At 40.8% G+C, this 25091-nt stretch overlaps 1 protein-coding gene across 1 annotated transcript in view; it reads left to right on the top strand.

The window, feature by feature from the left end:
• Positions 1-25091, top strand: part of ATP6V1C1 (ATPase H+ transporting V1 subunit C1) — a 1077102-nt gene that overhangs the window by 423642 nt on the left and 628369 nt on the right. Inside the window, exon 3 of the mRNA XM_044065676.1 lies at positions 24367-24434. Within this exon, the coding sequence (XP_043921611.1) occupies positions 24367-24434 (68 nt within the window). The remainder of the gene's footprint in view (positions 1-24366; positions 24435-25091) is intronic.

Raw genomic sequence — 25091 nt, 5'->3', positions numbered from 1 at the left:
AGACAGAGACAGGACTTTTTCTTTTTCTGATTCTCAAGCCCTAGACTTTAATTCAGAGGAAAGTTTGTCCTCTCTCCAACTCATTAGAGGAGTTCTCCCTTTTATATTAGTTCCAGCATGAATGATGTGAGAACATGTAGATGCCCCACGCAAACTGTTGAGCTATGATATACTGCAAGTGGATTTACCTAATGCTACACCCATTCTTCATATTATGCTTTTCTTGGAGGTTGTTTTAAATGCTGCCTGCAGTGACTGTGATCGTCAGCCTTCAGGCCCTAAAAAGGGAAAAACACTTAATACCCTTTCTCTGCAGACAAGAAGGTAAAGGAATTAGATTTCATAAAATAATTTCTTTTTCCAGTTTATTGTCAGCTGTTAACAGCTTATGGGATTGTTCTACCATACTTCCTTCAGGAAAGTAGGCCTTGCCTGAATCCTACAATTTCTAACCTGTTTCAGGTGTCTAAACATGCCTTAACAAATTACTGTTGCTGCTACTACTACTACTGTTACTGCTCCTCCTACTACTACTACTGTTTTGGAAAGATATGCTTGGTTACATACTCAAAAAGTTTTCTGATGAGCTGAAATCTGAGATTTTAAACTGTATTGTACATTATACAAGATGTTTTTGCTTGACCTTGCTGCTACACAAATTTGCAGACAGTTTGATGACAAAGGGAAATTTAATTCAGGGAATAACTAGGATTGTGCAAGCCCCAACTTATAGATCTTATAAACCCTCTGCTTTTATAAGGCAAAAATAATCAGTCCCTTCATCTTCTTGCAAACTGGAACCAAACAAGATGGCAAGAGGGAAACCATAAAGAAACTGAGATCCTCTCAGAAAAAGGGAGACACCATGTCTTCAGAATGACCATGCTAGCATATACCATACCCTGTCCCTACATCTCTGTCTGTCCCATAGACTGGCTGTCAATCCTTCCCTTTGGCAACAGTGTATTTTCAGACTCTTGGGTGCTAATACTAGTTCAGGAGGGTTACAGTTGACACTTGATTCACGTTCCTGATTTCAGGGGAATTCCTCCCTACCGTTTGAATGAGAGTTTTTCTCAGGTTCTTCGACGCATACTTACCTAGGAGTCATGCTTACCAGTGTCTTTAAACCAAAGGGAGGAAGGCTTCTACTACAAAATGTTTCTAGTTTTAAAAGTATAGTCTTTCCTGGAGACTAGCTCTAGAACTTTCCTTTCTCAAACCTGTTTGTGAAAGTACCATATCTGAGGTTGTTGATTCTTTCCTGTTCTGAGTTTTTATGGTGACATTAGACCTGAAAGATGCTTATCACATTACCGTAACCGCAGTCTTCAGGGAATTTAAGATTCCATGTCTGGATGCCCCTTTGAGTTAGCTGCACCTCCTAGGATGTTTACAAAATGTCAAGCTCCAGGGATAGCTCATTGCAGACTGCAAGGCATTCAGAATTTTCCTTATTTAGATGGCACACTGATGTTTGTAGAGTCTTTTGCCTAATGTCAGGAGCCCTTTGCATGGGTTTCTTCACCCCTTACCATTCTGGGCGTTCAGATAAGTTTTCAGAAATCCTTTTTGACTCCGTCACATAGAGTTGTGCTTTTGTATTGCCTTCTAGATACATCTCTTCAAAATATTCCTAACACAGGAAAAGGTGAATTTGTATCTGGAAATATTCTCAAGATTGTAGGATTCATGGAGTGTGTGATTTTTATGGCTTCTCTTGCCAGTTTATACATGATACAATTCAATGTTTATTGCCCCCCCCCCCCAAAAAAAAAAAAGACCCTAAGTTCTTATCCTCTGGGGTTTTCATATTCTAGTTCTTGGCTTTATCCAGAAAGCACTGCATTGGTAGAAGCAATAAGATGCCTCACTTTTCTTTGGAGAGCAGTTTCTATGTGAGTAAAGGTGTAAGGGCTGTGAGACAGTTCAGACAGACCAAAACATGTAAATGTTTCAGATGTTAGCCATTCTGTAGAATTTCTTGTGGTCCCTGGCACAGTTGCAGGTGATTACAGACTATACCAACATGATGTGGTACATAAACGGGGACACCAGGTCTTCTCTCTCGACTATGTTGGTTTAGGAGTTACTGCTAGAGCAGTGTATAAAACCATCCACACATCTTGCATACTGTCAAAGCAACATGTAGTGGCAGACGAGCTGAGTAGGACCAGGACTATCCCTCATGAATGGAATTTGAATGAGGGATCTTCCAGGAATTGATCTAGTTGTGGGGAATGTCTCCTATAGATCTGTTTGCCTCCATGTAAAACTGACAACTAAGTAAATTTTGCACATGGACTCCTTACAGGCAGGCCTAGAAAAGAGGTATATTTTCAGTCCCATGATCGGGAATGTTCTGGTATGCATTTCTGCTCTTTTGCACTGATATCCAGGGTCATTCTGAAGACTCTGGATTACTCACCAAGCATTGTTGCGGTGACTCCCTTCTTCCCCAAGCAACATTGTTTTTCCTTCTTACGGAATTCACCAGAGGCAGTTGCCACAAGCTTACTCACAGATTGGACCTCCTCACGGAAGACGGGGAGTTTGATACACCCATTCTCAAATGACTTCAACTGACTGCTTGGATGATTCAATTCTAAAACCTTTTAGGAACCTTTTTCATGAGGATATGCAGCAGGTACTAAAAGAGACAAGAAATCCTGCTGCTAGAAAATCTTACGTTAATCAGTAGAGAAGTTTTGTTGTTGGTGCCTCACCTATAACCAAGGTGCAGTCTGGGATTATTACCTCTGGTTCTCTATCATTTGTGAGAGTTACTTTCCTAGGGCCAGTTTATTCCTTTGGCAAGGGTTATTTGTCAGCCATTTCAGCATATGTGCCCTTGAATCTTGCTCTTCATTTCATTTCAGATTTTGCTGTTTATACGCAAGGTCAACTGTTACTCCGGTGACAGTCGGGTTCTTTACTTTTTGTTGGGAAAGTTTGCTGCTTATGTTTGAACGAGATATAGCTGTTTTTGGTTCTTTTTTGGCAGACTAACTGCTTTATTGTTCTAACTCTGCAACTATTCACGGTGGGTTAACCATTTTGCTTTTCTGCGTATAGGTTATCTGTAGAAAATATTTGATATACTCTAACTGCTTTCAGAGAGTACCTTGAATTTAGTCATATGCAGTCTTCATTTCTTTCAGAAGCTGAATGACAGAATAGATTCAATATGTTCTGGTCTAGTTTTGCAATTCGGGTATTATTTTGTGTGTACTGTGTCTTTTAGGAAAGCTATACGGCTGTGGAAGTCATAGTATGGGACTGGAAAAGGACAACCTGTGTCAATTCAGACAAATCCATTTGGCTGTTCTTGCTATATCTTTTCTTGTTATTTCCACCATGGTAAAACATTTCCAGGCAGAATTAAGGCACATTCTGTTAGAGCTTTTTATGGCATACTGGAAAGACATGGTCTGTCAAAGCATTCTAGAGGCAGCTGCATGACACTCTGTATGCAGTGATTTTACAAATCATTGCATAGTGGATTACTTTTTCAGGTCCAGGACAGGCTTTGGTAGGACCATTCTCCAGGGGGTACTGGACCAATGTCCTTCCTCCTCCTGTGTTGTATACGCTTAGCTAATCAACCTAGATAGCCAGGGGCCACTGCAGTAGTGAGAATGATGAACTTGGTATATTTGTGTCAGTCACTCTTAGTAGGTATCCAGTTCTTTACTGCTCAGTAGCTGCATCCACTCTCCACCCCCTTCTACTGTATTTAGCTAGTTGTTGAGATAAGTTATATGTTCATATCTTTTTGGGGTTTCAGGATGAGTATGCTTTCTCTCTCTGTTTAGAAAAGAAAGTTCTGAAGTTATCTACCCACTAACTGCTGATTTCCCTCCAAGGGGCTAGCCAGTCAGCAGTTAGAATGTATCTGTGGAAGGGAAACAGAGCTTTTTGTAGATTGACTGATTGTTGTATCCTGAGCGGAATAAGGCCTAAATAGCCAAAGGCTACTGCAGCACTGAGAAATTTGAACATCTGCTGTTGTGGTAACTTCAGCTTACATGATTGTATTTACTCCAATATCTATGTAAATTGCTAAAATCTGGCCTTTCTTATTCATCTAATCAATTCATCTTGCATCCACTTATGTTTTTTCTGCCTTTAGATCTCCCTTTCTTGTTTATCTAAAGTAAAATAGTTTTTGAAAGGGGTGTACTATACATTTGACCACCTAGAAACAGGTTATTCACTCTAAATCAATCTGTTCATATCCTTGTCGTTTTCCTGAATCAAAAAATGAAGGAGGCATCAACTTGGGCATATGGTCACTCACTCCGTAAGCGTTATAAAAATTGGATCCTTCTCCAAGTCAGGAGCAGGTTTTGCAAGGACTTTTTTCCAGGGCCTCTTGGTTTCTGTCCCTTCTTCCCTGATTATCTAAGCTTGGGTAATCATCCTGTATATCATATGCTAATGCAACAGTGCTGTAATGGCGGACATGGAACAGTTATGTAAATAAACTTACAATAACAGTAGATGTTCAAATAGATCATTGCCATAGTATTAACATACTCACCTTTCTTGATCCTTTTGGCGATTTTTTTTTCTTATTCTTCTGCCTGAACTGTTTGCCAGGGTGGGACTACCCATATCTCTCTGCCTTTTCCTGTTTCTTTTACCACGTCACTTGATATTTCAGGGCTCTAACCTCCCTCTCATGAGACAAGAAAGCTTGTGCACATAATCTGCTGTTGCACCTGCACACTCTCCTGCCTCCTCGAATGTACAGGTGCAGAAAAGGTGCCCTGAAACTTTGGATACTGTCTGGACATCCTTAAGTTGATATGATTCATCCCAGCTACGTGAGCTATTTGAACATCTGCTGTTATGGTAAGTTTACATACACAACTGTACTTCAGCTCTTCCCAAGTTTCTGTTGCAGTTTCTAACAGTACCCAAAGGTGCCTGCCATATAATAACTCAAAAGGGTTGAACCCAGTCAAGGCTGCTGTTGGCACTTCCTTAATGGCAGACAGGACCTGTGGTATTAAATGGTGTCAATGTTTCCATCCTCCCTCAGTAACATTTTCAGTGTTGTCATTAATGTTTTATTTAAAATGCTCCACTGATCCATCCATCTGTGGATGGTACCCAGAAATTTTAATTGCTTGATTTTAAAGCACTGGCAGAGATGATGCATTATTCTGCAAGTAAATTGAGTTCCCTGGTCAATAAGCATTTCTTTGGGCATCCCTGTTTTAGAAAATGGCAAGATTAGCTCCCTAGCTTTAGTTTTAGCATTAACCTTACATAGTGGGATAGTGTCAGGGTACTTTGTTGCATAGTCCAAAGTAAGTAAAATATATTGAAATGTATTGAAACGCATTGCTAGTTTTTGCCTGTGGCCCAACAGTGCTCATGACAATGTATTCACATGGCATCTCTGTGATAGGCATTGGAATCGAAGGATTTTTAATATCTGGGTGTGGGGCTGTATTGTGGCCTTTAGGGAATCCAGCATGTAAGGTCTCAACTTCTTAATTTTTTCCTAGCCGATAAAACCTTACTAATAAAGATCCTTATTTTGGTCTTGTTCTTTCCTAGGTATTCCCCTAATACATGTCTGTGCACAAACTCATCTTATTAGATTTCTGAATGGCTTTGGCACATATAGTTGGCATACTACTTTCTCTCTCTAATTATTTGTCCTGTGCATCAAGTCATTTTGTAACTCAAATTATGGGTAAGAACTAGGAATATATTTTTCATGCTCTGCCCCAACAGTTCTTATTATACTTTCTTTGCTGTACTCTGTGTCATCTTTATACTGTGTCCTTTTAAACTTGTAAGTGGCTTACCTGAAAGTCCGCCAGTTCTGGAACTTTCTCAGGGTCAGCTTGTTGTGAACTAGAAGGCACTTTCTCCATTCAAACTAACACAGGCATTGTAACTGTTTTCTATTAGAAAGAGCAACTTGTATTAGTATGTTTAATGTCAATTGCTATGTCATGTTAAAATCTTCTTGTATCCTTTCTTTATGAATCCACTGTATAGAACCATTTTCCTTTTGCTTAGAATTCCTTCGTTTTGACATTGCAAGAATGACATTAGGGGTCTGTTCAAGATTACATTGTCTCCCAATCTACATTTTATTGCATACTGGATTCTTCTCTTCTTTAGGTTAATTTCCCACCATTTCAGGGAGAATGAACACCATATTCTCACATTCTTTCTCTTTTTTTGGGTTGCTATTCATCTAAAAAGTGTACCCCAGAGCAATTTTTTTTCAGTTTTACTTTCCACCTCCCCCTTTACTTACAGATATATGTTTTCTAAAGTCTTCCCTTATTTGACTTTTTTGCGTTAGTGACAGAAGAGAGATTAAAAATATGCCAGGCAATGTCTGTTCCTGTTTTATTACACTAATGAAGTATCCCTCGCCAGTAATTTTTCCTTCTCAACACTCAGTTGCTACTTAGCATTCTCCATTTCTGGAGTTTTCTGTTTCAGCTTTACAGAACGTTTGGAGTTCTGACCAGATTGTACACTTTTTCTGCCTCCTGTTTTACTTCCCTCAGAATTCATTGTTTGTGAGTGATCCCTTTTTCTACAACCCTCCATGTCACTTCTACTCTCTAGTTTGCAACAATTTTGGCTGTAATATTAAGTCCTTACATGTTAGTGGATCTACAGTTGCAGGCTGTTCTGTCATACGTGTATGCTGACATATGTCTTTAAATGGTTATAATTCATCTTCTTGCATCTCACTGCTCACAGACCACAGTCTCGCAGCCAGGTACTCATTTCCAGATAGCTTGCATGGGCTGACATCTGAACCAGATACTCAGGTTTGAGCAAGGTAAGTGCATCATCTGTAGGGAGAGAGTGGGATCATGTGAGAGTTTAACAGTTAGGTTAAGGAGGTGACCAGCGTTATGTTAGATTAAGTAAGAGGGTGTGGGATTAGGGTTATGGAGTGATTGGGAGGTTTAGGAGTGAGTGTTTTCAGGTTAGGGCCAGAGAATGGGAGTTATAGGTTGTGGTTTGAGGTTAGGGTTAGAAAGACGGAAACAATTTTAGGGTTATAGTTATGGCTTATTGCCAACATATGGATGTATGTAGTAGAGTGAAGTTTATGGAAGGTAGGGCATTTGCTTTTTTTGGGCAAGTGACAGTGAGCAGGTAAGCTGAGAGCTGATGGTGTACAAGAAACTGTGGTAGATCTCTTTAAATGGTGTAGGGTCTTATTGCTGCATCCTTAGCCAAATTTTTTTTTATCTTTAAGGTTTTCTAGCACCATGTCCTAATATTTGTTAGATTTATGCAGTCTAATGAATGTGCCCCCTCCCTTTTTGCCTTTTTTGAGTTGGGCAGAGGTGCATCTGTAGGCTTATTCACTTACCTAAGACTTCCCATCCCCACACTGATAAGAAATTTAGCAAAAGCATTACCATTTTGGTTCCACAAATATTTAAAGTGTGTCTGTTTGCAGGTGTACTGCCTTCTGTGCAGGGTAGACCTCATATTGTCAGGGTGTTCACCAAATGTATGGCCATAGTCACTACCATGGTGTAGAGTGAAGAATCCCCTGATTACAACCCAAGTGACCCAGTTCAGTTAGTGGCTGGGATACTGGTAGGGAGAGGATGGGCATACCAATCCTTGGGGGTTGGAGTAGGGCATGGACTTAAGCACACTGTCACTGTTCAAATCCCCTGTTGCAGACCAGGGAGAAAAAATACATGATGTTTCCTGAGGGTGGGTGTGCCATCCTGCTGAATGTCAGTCTTGGCAGAAATGGTCACTGCTGAGCTCTTTTATGTGGGGCAGGTAAGTTAAGGAAAAAATATTCCCTAAGCAGCATTTGGATGTTGCACTGAGACACCTTCATCTGCTCACTGGCCTCAAACTAGTAGTACAAGTCCAGGTTAGTATGGAGGGGCAATGTAGACTCAGCAATCAGAGAGGCACCAGGAAGCAGATGATGGTTGGCAGCCGAGGAGACAAAAATACATCTGCCAAAAATGGAGACCATGGCAGCTCATCTCGGACTGCTGTGAACCAACAGTTAGTGTAGTGTGGTAGTATTTACATATCTCACATAGGACATTTGCTATAGGATTAAATGATTCAGTATACATGAGGCAGTTACTACTTTGCCTCAGTATTCCCATGTCAATCAGCTTGGCTGGAGAACTGATGGGAAACTATCTGTCCTGTCCATTATAGCTGAGCTGTTAGGCAAAGGAGTGAGCTAGACTGACCAGTTTTTGTGCTAGGACAGTCAAGCTATTAGGGAAAGTAATGGGCTAGATTGACAAGTTTTTGTGCTAGGACCATCAATGGTTGTTCAGTTGAGGGTTTGGATGACAGGTGTCATAACACTCCTCAGTGCGCAACTAAGTTGCCTTTAGTGCAGCAGAGAAGCTTGTGATGGTTCCACTGACAGTTGTCTAGGGAAAAATTGCATTTCAAGGCATTTGCATCTATACAGGGCACTGCTAACCCCCATTACATGGTGCGCAGCAACAAACAATCACTAGGCTTAAATACAGGTGAAATTAAACAGTTTTAAGCTAATTTACCAATAGGAAAGCACACAATGAACCATCTTCCAGCAACCCCCAGCTCAGACCAGGCTGCATCCACACTATTATACTACAAGGGTGCAGGGGAGCCCTTGCTGATGTAAGATGGCTGGTTTAGTCCTCAAGTGTAACAAAAACATGCTAGATTCAGCAGGTCTGAATCTGGACTATGCTATCTAGGTTGAAAATACAGTTGTGTATAAGTGTAGAAAATATGACAGGGTGCCTAGAGAGGAGTTGTGGTATTGTATGAGGAAGTCGGGAGTGTCCGAGAACTATGTAAGAGTGGTACAGGATATGTACAAGGGTGGTGTGACAGCGGTGAGGTCTGCAGTGGGAGAGACGGATGCGTTTAAAGTGGAGGTGGGATTTCATCAAGGATCAGCTCTTAGCCCTTTCTTATTTGCAATGGTGACGGACAGTTTGACAGACGAGATCAGACAGGAGTCCCCGTGGACTATGATGTTTGCAGATGACATTGTGATCTGTAGTGAGAGTAGGGAACAGGTGGAGGAAACCCTGGAGAGGTGGAGATATGCTCTAGAGAGAAGAGGAATGAAGGTCAGCAGGACTAAGACGGAATATATGTGTGTGAATGAGAGGGAGGATAGAGGAATGGTGAGGATGCAGGGAGTAGAGGTGGCGAAGGTGGATGAGTTTAAATACTTGGGATCAACAGTTCAGAGTAATGGTGAGTGTGGAAGAGAGGTGAAGAAGAGAGTACAGGCAGGATGGAGTGGGTGGAGAAGAGGATCAGGAGTGATTTGTGACAGACTGGTACCAGTAAGAGTAAAAGGGAAGGTCTACAAAGAGGGTAGTGAGACCAGCTATGTTATATGGGTTGGAGACAGTGGCATTGATAAAAAGGCAGGAGTCCGTGCTTGATGTGGCAGAGTTGAAGATGTTAAGATCTAGGGTGGACAGGATTAGGAATAAGTATATTAGAGGGTCAGCCCAGGTTGGAAGGTTTGGAGACAAAGCCAGAGAGGCAAGATTACGTTGGTTTGGACATGTGCTGAGGAGGGATGCAGAGTATATTGGGAAAAAGATGCTAAGGATGATGCCAGGTAAAAGGAAAAGAGGAAGGCCTAAGATAAGGTTTATAGATGTGGTGAGAGAGGACATGCAGGTGGTTGGTGTGACAAAGCAAGATGCAAAGGACAGGAAGAAATGGAAACAGTTGATCTGCTGTGGCGACCCCTAACGGGAGCAGCCGAAAGAAGAAGACAATTGTAGAAAATATGTAGTCATAGCAGTAAAATGAAGCAGAAAAAGTGATATGATACAGTGCAAATCAAAAAGTGTAAGAGAGAGACAAAATACGCTTATTTTCTTGTTTTTTTTTCCCCTTGTATGCCTTGGATTAAAGCAGAATCACTCTGGACCTGTGGTAACAGAAGCCAGACTCTGAGTAGCTACCCCCTGAGAGGGTTTCTCTTTTTCTGTGAGTATTTCCAGAATGTGCCAGTGTTTTCAATGGGAGACCACTGACATTTCTCAGTCCCTCTGAAAATACTAAAAGCTGTTAAAAATGGAATTTAAAGACCATTCCTCCTGTGCTGTAAGCATTGGAGGATGTGTGTGTCACTGCCTGCAGTTTTCCCGATAGCCAGTCTGCTGCCTGTAAAACACAGATATATTGTATGAAGTTCCTCAGTCATAAGTTTTTATGCTCTCATCCCAAACCTGCTCTCATCCCAATCCTGATCCAACAGCTATAGCTTTAGTTAATCCTACTACTGCAAAACACTTACTTAATTCCTATCCTACACTTTCTGACAAGGACGGTAATAGAATTAATAAATATGGAGAGAAGGGTATAGTTCTTCAACGTTGATTTTCAGAATTTTGAATGGTCAGGCTTGTATGTTAAAGTTTATTCTAACTAATAGTGAAAGTATGAAGAATGCTTTGTCTGCAACTTTTTTTTCTTGTGAGGAAAAATCTGCTTTAAATAGTTTAGATTCTTCCATTTCACAAGTCACAACTCTTTGTTTAAAATGTATATATGATTCTGTTGGTACTTCCAGGGCTATGACCACTGCTACTGTTTTGAGGAGGTTTGCTTGGCTGCATTTGCAGAACTTCCCAGAAGATGTGAAAAATTATATTTTAAATTCTCCTTTGGCTAGAGATTTAATTTTGGTCCCCCTGCTGTGGAGGTTATCAAAAAATGTGATGAGAAGTGTAAGCTGATATAGGGAATTTCTCATATTTTTCAGCTCTCCTTTTCCAAATTTTCCAAGGGGTTCTCTAACCCCTCTTCCAGTTTTTGGTAAGAAGCAAAATAAACATTCTCAGCAGAATGACAGTAAATGGATGTTTAAGAAGCAGTGGCATGGTGGTTCAAAAAGAAGTAAGGAGCCCCCCCAAAACAAAGGACAGTCTAACAAGTCAGAATGACTATTTAAGAGGTCATGTACCCCATTACCACAGTGGTAGTACATTTTCCCTTCCAGAAAAATCTGAATCTGCGCTTCTTCCTTGGGCAGTAGGGTTCTGAAGGTCATTCATCAAGATTACTAATGACAGTGGGAGGAAATTCCTCCTTTTCAGGACGTAATTCCTCATCCACCAGATCAGGTTCCGCATAACAGAGCCGGTTCCTCCTTCCATGATTGGGAAAGGTTTTTATTTAGGGATGTTTTTGGTGCCAAAGAAAGAAAATGCTTGGTGATCATTTCTGAATCTGCCTTTCCTAAACAAGTTTGTGATAGCAGTTCAAAATGTTGTCGCTACACAACCGGTTACTACTTCTTCCTCATTTACATTTTCTGGTAACACTAGATTTAAAAGATGCGTATCACATCTGTATTCATCCAGATTTCAGATGTTTTGTAACATTTTGTGTCTGGATCACATTCTCAGTTCTCTGCCTTACCCTTTGGACTGTCTGCTGAACCAAGAGTGTTCACAAATTGTCTAGCTCCAGTTATAGCTCTTGCAGGCTACAGGATATACACATTGTTCCATATTTAGATGGCTTGATTATCTTTGCAGAGTTTTTTTAAGGAGTCAGAAATCTCTCACTTTGAGAGATTTTTTACACAAGCTGGGATTACAAGAGAATATTCAAGTCTTTTTGACTCCATCACACAGGATTTGTGTTCCTTGGGTATCTGCTACACACCTAGTTCAAAGAGATTTTCTTCTACAGGAAAAACAGCTCTATATCTACATCTATTTCTAGGGTTTTCCACTCATACTTTAGTCTCTGCAAGGGAGTGCCTCAGGATTTTGGATCTTGTGGCATCAGTGATTCTCATGATACCCTTAACAAGACTCCACATTGGGAAGGATACAGTGGTATCTAATGTATATTTGGTTCCAGTAATACCCATTATCTTTTTAAATCCTAGTGATGGGGTTTGTCAGAAGAGAAATTACTTGGTGGAAACAGCAAATATCCCCAAATCCAGATCTGCCCTTCTTCCTGCTTCAAAACAGTTAGTCCCCACAGACTCTTTGAACTTTGCTTGGACGCAGATTCAGGAGGTATAAAAGTGCAAGGTGCTCTCTGACACCAAGGACAGATGCAAGCACATACATATAAAAAGATGCTTGTTCTAATTAAGACTTTCAATGTTCTGAATCATCCTTGGTCTCCTGGACCTTTTCAAATTGTTACAGACAATACCATAGTCATGTGCTACATCAACAAGCAAGGGCCTTACAGCCTTACCCCAAAGAAGACTAGCCACATTAGCTTGGGATATAGTTTTACAGCACAGCCTCACTCTACAGGCTGCTACATCCCATCAGAGATAAACTGTGTGTCAGACAAGTTAAGCAGGACAAAGACAGATCCTTGAGAATGGAAACTAGATTAGGGGGTCTTCCAAGATTTGATTCATCTGTGGGGAGTTCATCAAGTAGACCTCTTTGCCTCCTCTCTGAAAAATCAGCTGGCAAAACTTTGCTGTAAGACTCCACGAAAGATGTCTTGGAAAACAGGTGTCTTTTCCTTTCCTTGGACAGGAATATTTCTCTATGCTTTTCCACCCATTCAAGGCACTTCTGAAGAATTAGGAAGTAATTCCCCCAAGATCATTGTGGTGACTCCCTTGTGGCCCAGGCAGTAGTGGGCCCTCCCTTCTTTTGGAAACAATCCAGGACTATTATCACAAGCTTCCTCAAAGAATGGATCTATTCACATATGAACAAGGGCATTTGATACACCCTAACTCCAGTCAGTTGCAGCTGACTGCCTGGATGATAGGGTCTCCGTTCCCTTTCGGCACCTGTTTACTGAGGACTTGTAACAGGTACTAATGAAGGTAAGAAAGCCTGTTGCTATATTACCAAATTGAAAAGATTTTCCAGTTGGTGCAAACAATATAAACAGCACCTATTCAGAGCTAATGTTCTCTGGTTTTACAAAATGTATTCCCTTGTGAATCTGTTTTTGAGTTGTATTTTGCGTAAGAAATCTCCAAGAAAACCAGAGACTTCTCCTTGGGAATCTTTATTTTCATTTATTATTTTTTTGTTAGAGAAGCTAACCCTTGCTCCGTTTGAACCAGCTCATCTGACTGACTTGAGGTTTTTACCATGGAAAACTATTTTACTTACTGCTCTGACCTTTACAAGAAGACTGTCTGAGTTGCAAGCTGTTCTGGTGTGTCAACCCCATTTAATTTTAAACAGTGACACAGTTTAATTGAGAGCTAAATCAATCTTTTATGCCCAAAGTGTGGTGTCCAAGTTTACTTTAATCTAAACTACCCTTTCCCTGCTTTGTTTCCTGAACCCAAAAATGAGGTGGAAAGGATGGTGTATAATTTGGATGTCCACAGACATCTCTGGTACTCTCTTGACAGAATAAAGTCTTTCATATCTTTGGATCAGTTCGTTTCTTGTGAAGGTAAGGAGAAGGGGCAACCTGTGTCTATTACCTTTTGTTATTCCCACCAAAACAAAACTATTAGAGGCAGAGTCGAGGCTCATTCTTCATAGGTTCATAGGTGTGCACTAGGCTAATGGCCCTGGAGCCTTTACAAGCCTGGCCCATAGGATTACCCTGGCATCGTGCCACCCGACATTAGTTCCCAGTGCCTCTGTCGAGTAGAGCCACTGGAGTGATCCCCGGGGTGAATTTTCTATTTCCCATCCACTCATCAAGATTTCTTTTGAGGAGGGCCAGTGAGGTGCTCTGTTTGAACTTCATGTTGTGTTATATGTTTTTCATAGTAGTTTCTAACTTTCTCCAGGCAGAAATTACTTATATTGTCTCATTTCTTCTGTTTGACTCCTTTTATGAATAGGGTGAGTGTACTACAGTGACAGTCTACTTGTAATGTTTAACTCTGTAGATTTAATTCTTTTGATAGTTATCCATTTACTAATGATGTCACAGATGGTGGGTCACGTGATGGTTTTTTTTTTGTGTTTTTTTTTTTTAAATGTGTGTGCTTTCCTCTCTCTTTCTTCTTTAGAAGGGTGTCCCCCCCACACTAGTCAGATACCTTTTTAATATAAAATAATATCCCAGCTCCCATTTGCCTGACCTTTTCATATCTGTCTACAGATGTTAATATGAGTCACCACTTAAGTAATTGAGACCTGAGCTTAATGGCCTTTAAATCTCCTGACACCTGCATATTTCCTGTCCAGACAGCTTTCATCTGAGATGAGTTTCTGAGAATGCAGTTTTGCAACCTACCTGTAAACAAATGTATTTATCCCGAGAACTGTAAACATTACAAAGAAAGTTAAAATACCAAAGTTCTTCATCAAATACTGTTCTTCACAGTGATATTAAAATGTCAGCCAGACATGGGGGATTGTATGTTCAATAAGTAATTAATTATATGTTTTATTAGTATAATTGTGTAAAAATTAATATCTCGAGCTTTCATTAGGGGCTTGTGGTATGGTGCCGTAAAGCAATTAGTCCTTCCTTTGTCAGATCGTAAAATACATTATATTAAAACCTACCAGCCTGCAAATTGTAGTAGGGGAAACCCAAGTGGTGGAGTTTGGAGCCCTGAGGAATCAGCCCAGTGAAGACGGGCAGAAGAAAAGCTACCAAAAATAACAATGAACTCTGGATGTACTAGTTATGGCTCAGGATGCCATTACTTCTAGAACTACTGCAGTGGCTAAATCAGGTGAAGAAGCCCAAGGCACACTAAGAGATGTCCTTAAGAAAATTAACGTGATTCTGGAGAAATTTGAGTCTATATTAAATGAACGAATGTTCACAATTTCGAATGCTCTAAAGAGCGAAAATTCTGGACCTCGAAGTGCTTCTTGTGGGATCACAGTACAGTGAAGGTCGGAATATTTGCCCCTTCCTCACTGTAGTGCGATCTCTAAGTTGGTATATATATTTAGTGGGGGGTGTGGGGGTGTTGGCGCAGCCCCCCACAATAATGAATTTGGGTTCTGCCATTTTTGCTCTTTAAAGCATTCGATATTATGAACATTCGTTCATTTAATATAGACCCAAGAAATTCATATCCGATACTTTGGAAAGTTTCCAAGAGGTTGAAACATTGCTCAGATAACCATGTGGATGCCATCCAGGAAACCAAGGGTTGAAGCAGCTGAAGCCAGGCTTGGATATAGGTTCATAGGTTGGTACTAGGCTATCAGCCCTAGGGCCAGTACAAGCCTAGCCATAACAATTCCCTGGCTATTTCATCCCACACTATTTACTTCCCTGGACCCCTGTCTAGCAGGGCAACTGACGTGATCCCAGGGGTGAATTTTCTTTCTCCCATCCAATCGTCAAAGTTCCTTTTGAAGAGGGCCAAAGAGGCACTCTGCTTGACATGTATGGGCAATCTATTCCAGAGTCTGGGGAGTCTCTGGGTCAGGAACCTATCCCTCCAGCATGTTTTGTTTATTGTGATGACAAAGTATAGATCCCTGGACCGTGTGGCTCTGAGGGATTGGGATTTCTTTAAGTGTAGCATGTCCAACAGCTCTGGGTTTGACATGGCCTTGTATGTTAAGCAGAGATCTCCTCTGAGTAGACGATATGTGACAAAGTATAGCTGGAGTTTTTTAAGGCGGTCAGTGTAGGGCATTGCTTTAGGCCTTTGATTCTTTTAGTGAGGTATTTCTGCGGCCTTTCCAGTTGTTGCAGATGTCTTGAGAGGTACATACCAAACTGGGCATTGTATTCTATAATGGGTCTAATGAGGGATGAGTACAGTGGGACAATGACCTCTTTTTTTCTGGATGAAAAGCCCTTAGTCATGAGGTGTGCCACATAGAAGGATTTCCTGACTGTTGTGGCGATGTGGTTATCGAAGGTGAGACCACTGTCCACCTGTGTCCCTAAGTCTCTTATCACACTTTCAGTGTTTAGTGTACTGCCACCTATATGGTAATTCACGGATACATGTTTTTTCGCAAAGGGGATAACTATACATTTCTTGGCATTGAGCTTGAGCCCATGGCTCTGGCACCAAGCATCTGTTTCTGTAAGGCCCTTTTGTAGAGTATCCACATCATTTGGGATTCAATAATGGCTCCCAGTTTGCAGTCATCTGCAAACTTTGTTAGCCAGAGTCCCTTAGTGTTGGCCTGTACTTCAGAGAAGTGGATGCCAAACAAGAGCGGTCCCAGGACTGAACCCTGAGGTACTCCACTTGTCACTTGTCTGGAGCTGGATTTGGAGTCGGCTACTTTTATAGTGTGGGTTCTATCAGTAAGCCAGTTAGCAAACAATTGGTTGACGTAGGGATTAATGCCCAGCTTAGTAAGTTTATCTATGATTCTCTTGTCTTATTTCTTGCTCTTTTATGAACATTGCGACCACATGTCTTACCTCTCTCCAACACTGCTTAAGGGCTTTGCCTGCTTGTACTGTAGATATACTGCTGTCTTTCTCTTTGTCGTTAGTTGTAGTTTTAACTTTTTGTAACAGTCATAGCTGTATCCTTTCTGCCCTGTACCATCTTTCTGTCTTTATTCTCCTTGTAGAGTTGGATATCCCACTGACATTCCTGGTTGTGAGATTAATTCCCTTTTTCCTGAGCTGGGCAGGACTCCTGCTCCCCCCATTCATCCTTGAGCATTCTTGCTGCCTGCGCTCAGTTTTGTACTTGACTCACCTCCCATTGTATCTCGTTTCTTTACTAAATTCTGCCCTTTATCTTTGCCAGTGATCAGTCCTCTGCTGTCTGTTTCTTGAACTCCTTCACTGAATCTCTTCCTAGCTTACCCGTTTTGTTTTATTTCATTTTTTTAGTAGTTTTTCATTCCTTTGCTGTTTTTGAAGTTACTTTTCATTGTTCTTTCCTTTGTTTTTTCTCCACCCTTCCCTTTTGTAGTGTACCTGTTGTCCCTTTGCTGTCCCTTCCACCTTCCTGTTTTTGTTCTTTTCACCCACGTCTGCTTCTTTTATTTCTTTTCCCAGTTTGTTTATTGCTGTATTTATTCTTTGTTTGGTAAATATTCTCTTTCTCTTCTTGATACCTGTTATATACATCACTGCTTAGTCTGTCCTTTTGACCATTGTTTTCCTGTCTCTTTTGTTGGCTGTCCTGTGTAGCTGTTTTCCTCTTAGGTTATGCTATGCTAATTGCTTGTTCTTGTTCATCTGCTCCCATTTGATTTCTTCTAATCTCTTCCTTTCTTTTATGGCTCCATTCGTTGTACTGTGACCCTTCGGTCAAGTCTTTTCATTATGCTCCATCTTCCCGTCTATGCCTTTGGTCTTTTTGTTTGCTCCCTCCCCTCTCCAGCCTGATCTTTCACCTCCAGGCAGTCTTTGGCTTATTTAGAATATACCATGCATTTTGAAATCCTTACTTCTTCTTTTGTTTTGGCCTCTGTTGGTTTTTGCCTTACTCTTGTCCTTCACTTGATCATTGATCCTTCTCTTGTTCTATTTTGCGTCTCCATGCCTCTCTGTTCTTCACACATTTTGTCCTCTTGCCTTGCTTCTAGTGTTCTCCATTAGTCTGGTACTTTGTTGTTTGTTCTCCCCTCCTTGTTTCTATTATTGCAGTAGTCATACTTAGCTGTTGTTAAAATGCATAAACTCGTCCTTGAAGAGTCTTTCACATTGTCTCTCAATTCTCCTTTTTTTCAGCTGCTGGGTGTTCTCTCTCTCGGAGATCACTCTGTAAAGTAACTTCCTGTGGTTATTTTGCCACTCTTTCTCCTTGTGCTCTGTGTTTTTCTGCTTCTTGCTTTAACTTCCCAATGTTATGTTGTCCTGTCTCACCTTCATTCTTACTGGTTGGGTTCAGAGCCGATCCTTGGCTCTGGCTCGGCCGAATACACTAGCTTGAAGTCTTTTACTTGGCTCGTGGCTGAATAAGTATCGCATCATGTAGTGGTAGAATTTCCCAGATCTCATTTGCAGCTTTACGAGTTTGGATGCTCTCTTCTTGGCTGTGGCTAAGTTTATGAAATGCTTTATATTTTCTTTTCCTTTCTTATAATTATTAGTCTAGGTTTATTAATATAGATAGTTTCTCTACTGTAGTGTTGGTTAAGAGTTTTCCTGTGCAGTTTATCTTGCTACTGTTTGTTGCTTGTTGGCCGTCGTTAGTCGCAAGGCCGTTTCTCTTTCCCATCAATTTTTTTTCTATAGCATAGTTGGTCAGTGTGTGTATTCCCTTGGTGTGTATTAGCTTGTTTTAGTTAGAGAGCTAAGTACCCATTTAACTTAGAGGGTGAAGCTGTTTCCTTTCCTTTTTTCTCTTCAATAGATGTGCTGTGTTTATTATACTGTGTTATTAGGATAGTTAAATTGCATGGGTTCGTTTTTTCTATAGAGGTGTAGTGAGTGCTTACCTTGTTTTCCAGTATTAGTAGTTGTGTTTCTAATTATGATGTCAAGCAGAGAGAAGGAACCCAAGCCATCAGGCTTTAAGAAATCCAAGAAATGTTCACAAAAAATGTCAATTACTGATGGTCATAGCATTTGTGTTCATTGTTTGGGGGCCATTCATCTCCAAGAGACATGTACTTTCTGTCACTCTTTCAGCTCCCATGTCTTACAGGAAAGAAAGAACAAGCTAATTCTTAAAGGACTCCTGAAAAGTCCTATGATGAAGCTTTACAGAGTACCTCTTATGCAAGCAGTTCCCCTTCCTCTAAAGTTGACAGGTCTATTAAAAGACCATTTTCATTTTCCTCTTCTTCGGCTCCTTTGGTGCCACCTCAAAAATTGGCCAAAACTTAAGAAACATTAATCTCCTCAGCTCCACAGACCTCAGTACCGAGAGATCATTAAATTGGACAAATCAAGTCCTTCGGCTCCATATCCTTCGGAGCAGAAAGAGACCACTTTTCAGAGCCGGTCCACTGCACTAGTACCGGTCTCTCCTACTCTAGGATTCAGAACTTACACAGGATTCTTTTTAGTGGCAAAAAGAACAGGGGACTGGAGACCCATATTGGATCTCAGCAAACTAAACAAATCCATGAAGAAGTCCAAGTTGTGAATGGTGACACTGCAGTCAGTTCTTCCCTTTTTAGGGAAAGACAATTGGATGTGCACAATAGACCCCCAAGATGCATACTACCACATAAAAATGAACAGAGCATAAAGGAGTCATTTGCGCTTCTGGCTGGGAGCCAGTCATTATCAATTTCGTGCTCTGCCCTTCGGTCTCTCTACAGCCCCCAGAGTGTTCACCAAATGTATGGCAGTAGTCAGGGCTCTCTTGAGACGTCTAGGATTTCAAGTGTTTCCGTACCTAGACGACTGGCTCTTAACTGCCACCACCAAGCATATACTTCTACAGACTAGGGACACCACACTATGAACCTGCTCTCAGTTAGGCATAACAGTGAATTTGGTAAAATCTGCCTTGTAGCCCTGTCAGCATATTACATTCATAGGCGCAGATCTCAACATCGTTTCTATGATGGCACATCTGCATCCAGACAGAGTCTCTGTTCTCAGACAGCAAATAGCCAACATTCTACCCAGAAACAAGGTGAAAGTGAAAACAATTTTGAAGCTCCTAGGGACTATGGCATCAACTATCACCCTAGTTCCTCTAGTCAGGATGCATATGAGAATTCTTCAATGGCTCTTTTTTGCTTAGTGGGCATTACAAGAACTTTCCATGTCCCACCAGATCAGAAGTACAGAGTCATGCAAGAGAGATCTTCTATGGTGGCTTCAGTTGAACCACGTGACCATTGGGCGACCTTTTGTGCCACAACAACCTGTAGCTACAGTGACCGCAGACTCCTCCCAGATAGGGTGGGGGTCATTGTCTGGGAAGAACAGTCACATGGCAAGAACATGAGGCCCATTTACACATCAGTGTTCTAGAGATGAGAGCAGTGCTTCTAGCGCTGCAAGTCCTCCAGGACTCTCTTCCACTAGGAGCGATTGCAATCCAGTCAGACAATGTCTATAGTTTGGTACATAAACAAGGAGGAACCAGATCATACCCCCTTTGTCGAGAAGCACTGTGAGAGTATGGCAATAGGTCATCTTTTTCAAATGTTTTCTGGTAGCAACGCATATCCCAGGGAAATCCAACGTGATGGAGGACAAACTCAGCAGGGCAATATCAATGCCTCATGAGTGGTCTCTAAACCAAAACATAGCAGAGAAGATTTTCCGAAAATGGGGTCAGCCTTGCTGTGACCTGTTTGCCATTCCCATGAATACCTACTTTGCCCTAATCCCCCCTGTGGGGGAGACACTGAGAGACACACTTGTTCACGATTGGCCCTCAGGACTACTGTATGCCTTTCCCCCCTTTCCCCTGATACCCAAAGTCATTCAGAAAGCAAAATCCTTGGGAAGCAGGCAGATACTCATTGCTCCATATTGGCCTCTGCAGATTTGGTTCCACTTTGTCTGGCCTCACCTACAGGAAAAACCGTGGGTTCTGGACTCGGTTCCAGACTTTCTGACCCATATGTCAGGAACACTTCAACCTGCTCTTCAAACCCTCAATTTGACAGAATGGCTGCTCCACTTCCAGACTTATTCCGGCTTCAAGACTTCACACCAGCAGTAATACATTTTGGTATCCTCTCACAAGGCTTCTGCCAGGAAATTGTATTCTAGTAAGTGGAAGAGGTTCTCCTACTTGGCAAAAGCAAGAAACATTGATCCCTTTTCTGTCCCAATTAGTTCAGTTTTAGAATTTCTTGCAGAACTTTTCCAGCAAGGCTCTGCCGCAGTTACAATTAAGAGTCCAATTTGCTACAATTTCTAATTTCCACATTGGTGAATACACTACTAACCTGTTACACAAATTGTGTAAAGCATTTTTAAAAGGCACTTGCTTATTGAGACATCCCATAAAAGAACCTCTCTCACCATGGGATCTGAATTTTTGTCCTGACTCACCTAACATTACCTTCCTTTGAGCCTTCATCATCATGTGATCTCAAATTCCTCTCTTGGAAAACTGTTTTAGTAGCCATTACATCTGCAAGAAGAGTCTCGGAACTGCAAGCTCTATCAGTCAAGCCACCATACTTGATTTTCCATAAGGATAAAGTATCTCTACGAACTAATCCATCTTTTGTGCTAAAAGTTTGTTCTGAAGCCAGTCTGAATCAATCAGTCGAGCTCCCAGTGTTTTTTCTGCATAGAACTAAAGATCTTAGGAAAACTGACCAATTGTTCATCTCCTTTTCAGAAGCTAAGAAGGGTATGCCAGTTTCAAAAGTTACGCTTTCAAATTGGCTCTCAAATTGCATTACCTTTATATACACATCAAATAACAGGAAATTACCATTCAAAGTTAGAGGCTACTCGACTAGAGCCTTAGCAACAACCTCTGCTTACCTAGCCAGATTATCAATGGATAGTATTTGTGCCACTGCTACTTGGGCAAGACCCCATACTTTTATTTCTCATTACAAAGTTGATTTGGCCTCCAGGGACAGGGCTTCCATTGGTTTCACTGTGCTCAAAGGTATACTACCATGAGCCACCCAGGAAACTGGCGCTAGGAATGCTCTCTCAACCAGTAAGAATAAAGGCGAGATAGGACAACAGAACATAAAGACGTTATGTACTCACCGTACCATTCCATGTTTCTTGTCCATCTCACCCTTCATTCTTTCCGCCCTCCCACCTTCGCCCAGCCAAGGGCTCCTAGAGGACCTAGATGAGAGATCTTTCTTCTTTAGTGAAGGAGCTCCTCTGAATTTCCTTATTTCTATACCTGATGTTGCATGATTAATATAGATACATTGTTATGATTGGCAGCAAACAAGATCTGAGGAATTACACCCCTGCATGATGGGATACCTATTCAGCCATGGGCCAAGTAAGAGACTTCGAGCTAGACTATTCGGCCGAGTCAGAGCCAAGGATCGGCTCTGAACCCGACCAGTAAGAATGAAGGGCAAGATGGACAACAAACATGGAACGTTATGGTGAGTACATAACTTTTTTCCTTGCTCAGTCAATTTTTTTATTAAATAAATCCTGTTACTTCCACTAAACTGCACTAGTTTCTGTAAACTACTACTATGTCCAAATAATGGATTTTTGTGAAATGTATCCCACCAGTCATAGTTCAGCCCAAATTGTCATACAATTGTACTTTTTTGTACGCAGTCTGACATGAGCTTAAGTCTTGCCTCCTCCTTTGGCCTGTTCCTAGTTGTTTTAAGACATTCCTTTGTTTGGTGTGATCTGCAGATGATGTGTCTTGGGAGCCTCTTCTCTGCCTTTTCTCTTTCCTGTGCAGTGATTTTTGTCAGTAGTATAGTATAACTTCTCTGTTGGTCCTAGCTTTGCTGTACAACATTGCTTTTGAAATAGCCTGCCATTGTCCAATCCAGTGGGCCTTTGTGGAACTCCTACCACAATAATAATCTTCTTAAAGCAGTTCTGTTGGCTGTCCACTTATGTTAGCCTGCTGATTTCTCTACCCATTATAATCACACTTTCTAAGGTATGTTGCTGGTTGCTGTTACATTTTTCTCATCAATACTTGGTCTTTTGTAATTTGTGTGTATTTTTACAGTATTGCCTTTTGTCTTGCCACTGCTGACAGGTATGGTCTTCTGCTACTTTGGATAATAAATTTAATATTTTTACTTGAAGGAGATAGCAGAATTTTAAATATATTAAGTGTACACCACTGATTCTAGCTGCACTATTATTTTGAATTAATTGCAATCATCTCGTATTCCATGCTTTAATTTCAGAATCCAAAATTTTGAGTGATATTGTCTAGTGCTGCAGTATTTGCAATATGGGTGTGATCTGCTGATGCCAGCTAAATGGATTCTGGCAGATAATTACTGGCACATTACTTTTAAGAAAAAAAAGTGACACTGGTAAAGTTGGAAAAGAAATTCATAATGTTTTGCATTTCATTCTTACTAGCTCTCTTTACTGGAAGCATGTTCTGTTAAAGGCAGCAGCCTCCTTTTAAGTGAGTAACAAAACGGCGAAAAAAGTCATACAGAAAAGCCACTTGCGCAAAAAACTCAAAAAAACCCTGGTAAACCAGTCTTCACTGTGCAATACCTTAAACCTTTTTGATGTTTTGTCTGTGACTTTTCTGTTTTTGCTTGTTATTCTGTTCCTTATATGGGAATTTTGGATTCACCCTAATGTAATGGACATAAGGCATTTGCTAGATATCCCCTTATGCTGTCGTGAGGTGTCCATAAAAAGGGCAAAGCCTCTTAACTACATCTAATGGGGTTTGGCTTTATTAGCCTGAGTGCCTCAGTAAAGACATATAAATAAACAAGTAAAAGTCAGAAACCATACAGCCAGAAAATGTATGTGTGTCTGAGTGATTTGCATGTTTCTCATGGTCTTCCTTTAAAAGAGGTTAAAGGTATCGCACAGTGAAGACTCTGGTTTGTCAGTGTCTTCTGGTCCTTGTAAGTATGTGGAAGCCACTGTCTCTGGTAGCGCGGGTTACTTATGAGAAATGTAGTTTGTAGATATAATCCATTCTCCTCCATAGCACTATCCTTCTGTACTGTTCTTTCTCCCCACCCTGTCACTCCCATTAAAGAACTTACTTCCATATAGATCATCTTGTTGTCATCCACCTAACTGTTGCTGACTTCATCTTCATTGCTTTCTCACCACTGGCAGCTCAGTACATAATAAAATTCGCAGCTGTGATTTGTTATTAACTGCTCAATTCTGTAACCATGTACAGAATAGCACAGTTTGATAAATCACAGTGCTGTTCTATACACATGTACATAGAAAATACACAATAAAGGTTTAACATACCTATATGGAATTATTATGCCCTGCTTTACAGATGCCTACTTTTACATTTACATACTGAAATGTAGTATACTTCAATGCTGTATTGTAGCCAGTGGCTTTTAAATGTTATGTTACATTCTCAGTTCTCTAGTGTAACTCCTTGGCTCAGGCTAGTTGATGTCAGGCTGCTGGCATTGACATCAATACTGTTTTTTCTATTTTGTACATGGGATCAGAGTGTCCCATCATCTAGAACCAGTATTTATATCACCAGGTGGCTAGCCCTGCTTCAGTTCTGTACTGCATGCACACATGCATGCTGACACCTGTGGCTAATTTACAGTGTACAAGTCCACCTACTACATTTCTTCACAATGTGGGAAAAAGTTGGATCACCTGGAGAAAGATCATGCAGGTAAAGGCTGAGATTCAAACTCTATGCAGAAGCCACCCCAAGAATCGAACTGATGAAGTCTTTGCTGAGAAGCAGCAGCTTTTCTTCCTGCATAGATGTATCATCAAACGCTACCCTGGTCAACAAAACTAAAGAAATAAGGTAAGGTAACTGTCAGTAGAGGGAAGTGGCATCTCAAAAGAAAAATGTACTGCTAGCAATTATGTGATGCTTTTAAATTGCAGCAAAACTTACATTTTCTCTCTCGTTTTTAGGTTGGAACTCTTGATGTGCTAGTGGGATTGTCAGATGAACTAGCCAAGCTCGACTCATTTGTTGAAGGGTATTTCATCTTTTTAAAATAGTTTATCTGATTATTTGGATATCAGTTTGTGTGTAGTTATTTGATTAAAGATGTTTGCCTTTATCACATTGTTGGCAATGATATCTTCTAGAATGTTTTCTACTTTATAGTGTGTGGTGGACATTTTTTGGCTTTGTAGCACCAAGTAACTTTAGGAAACTGCAAGCTTTGTTGCCATGACAACCGGGCAGATGCATTTTATGTCTGAGTCAGCTGCTAAAATTATCTGCCAGAAATATGTATATATTTTAAGTTGCGGATTGTCTTTCTCAAGCACAGACTGTGATACAGTGAGACGTAGGACTATTCTTAATCAGACACCTTTCCCATATGAAATAGATAATGTTTTTTGAGATAATGGACTAAAGTATTGCTTTTGAACATATGGCAACAAAATATGCAGTATTACTGTAGAGGCTAAAGTATTTACTCAGTTTTGTATTCCTTTCTTGCCAGTTTTCACTGGGACTGCCCACTCTTAATTAAAACAAACTGACATCTGATTGTTCAGAAAAAGTGCACTGATTGACAAGAAAGCAACAGTAACTAACTTAGAAATCTAAAGATGAACTTATCACATTTGCATCTTATGCATGATTGACACTGCTTATCCTAGCTCTGCGTTCACTGATTTAG

This window comes from Protopterus annectens, chromosome 3.part0 (assembly GCF_019279795.1).
Source record: "Protopterus annectens isolate FY-2018-M chromosome 3.part0, PAN1.0, whole genome shotgun sequence".
Classification (NCBI taxonomy): domain Eukaryota; kingdom Metazoa; phylum Chordata; order Ceratodontiformes; family Protopteridae; genus Protopterus; species Protopterus annectens.
Note: the sequence above shows the minus strand (reverse complement) of the source record. Positions and strands in the feature narration are given on the sequence as shown.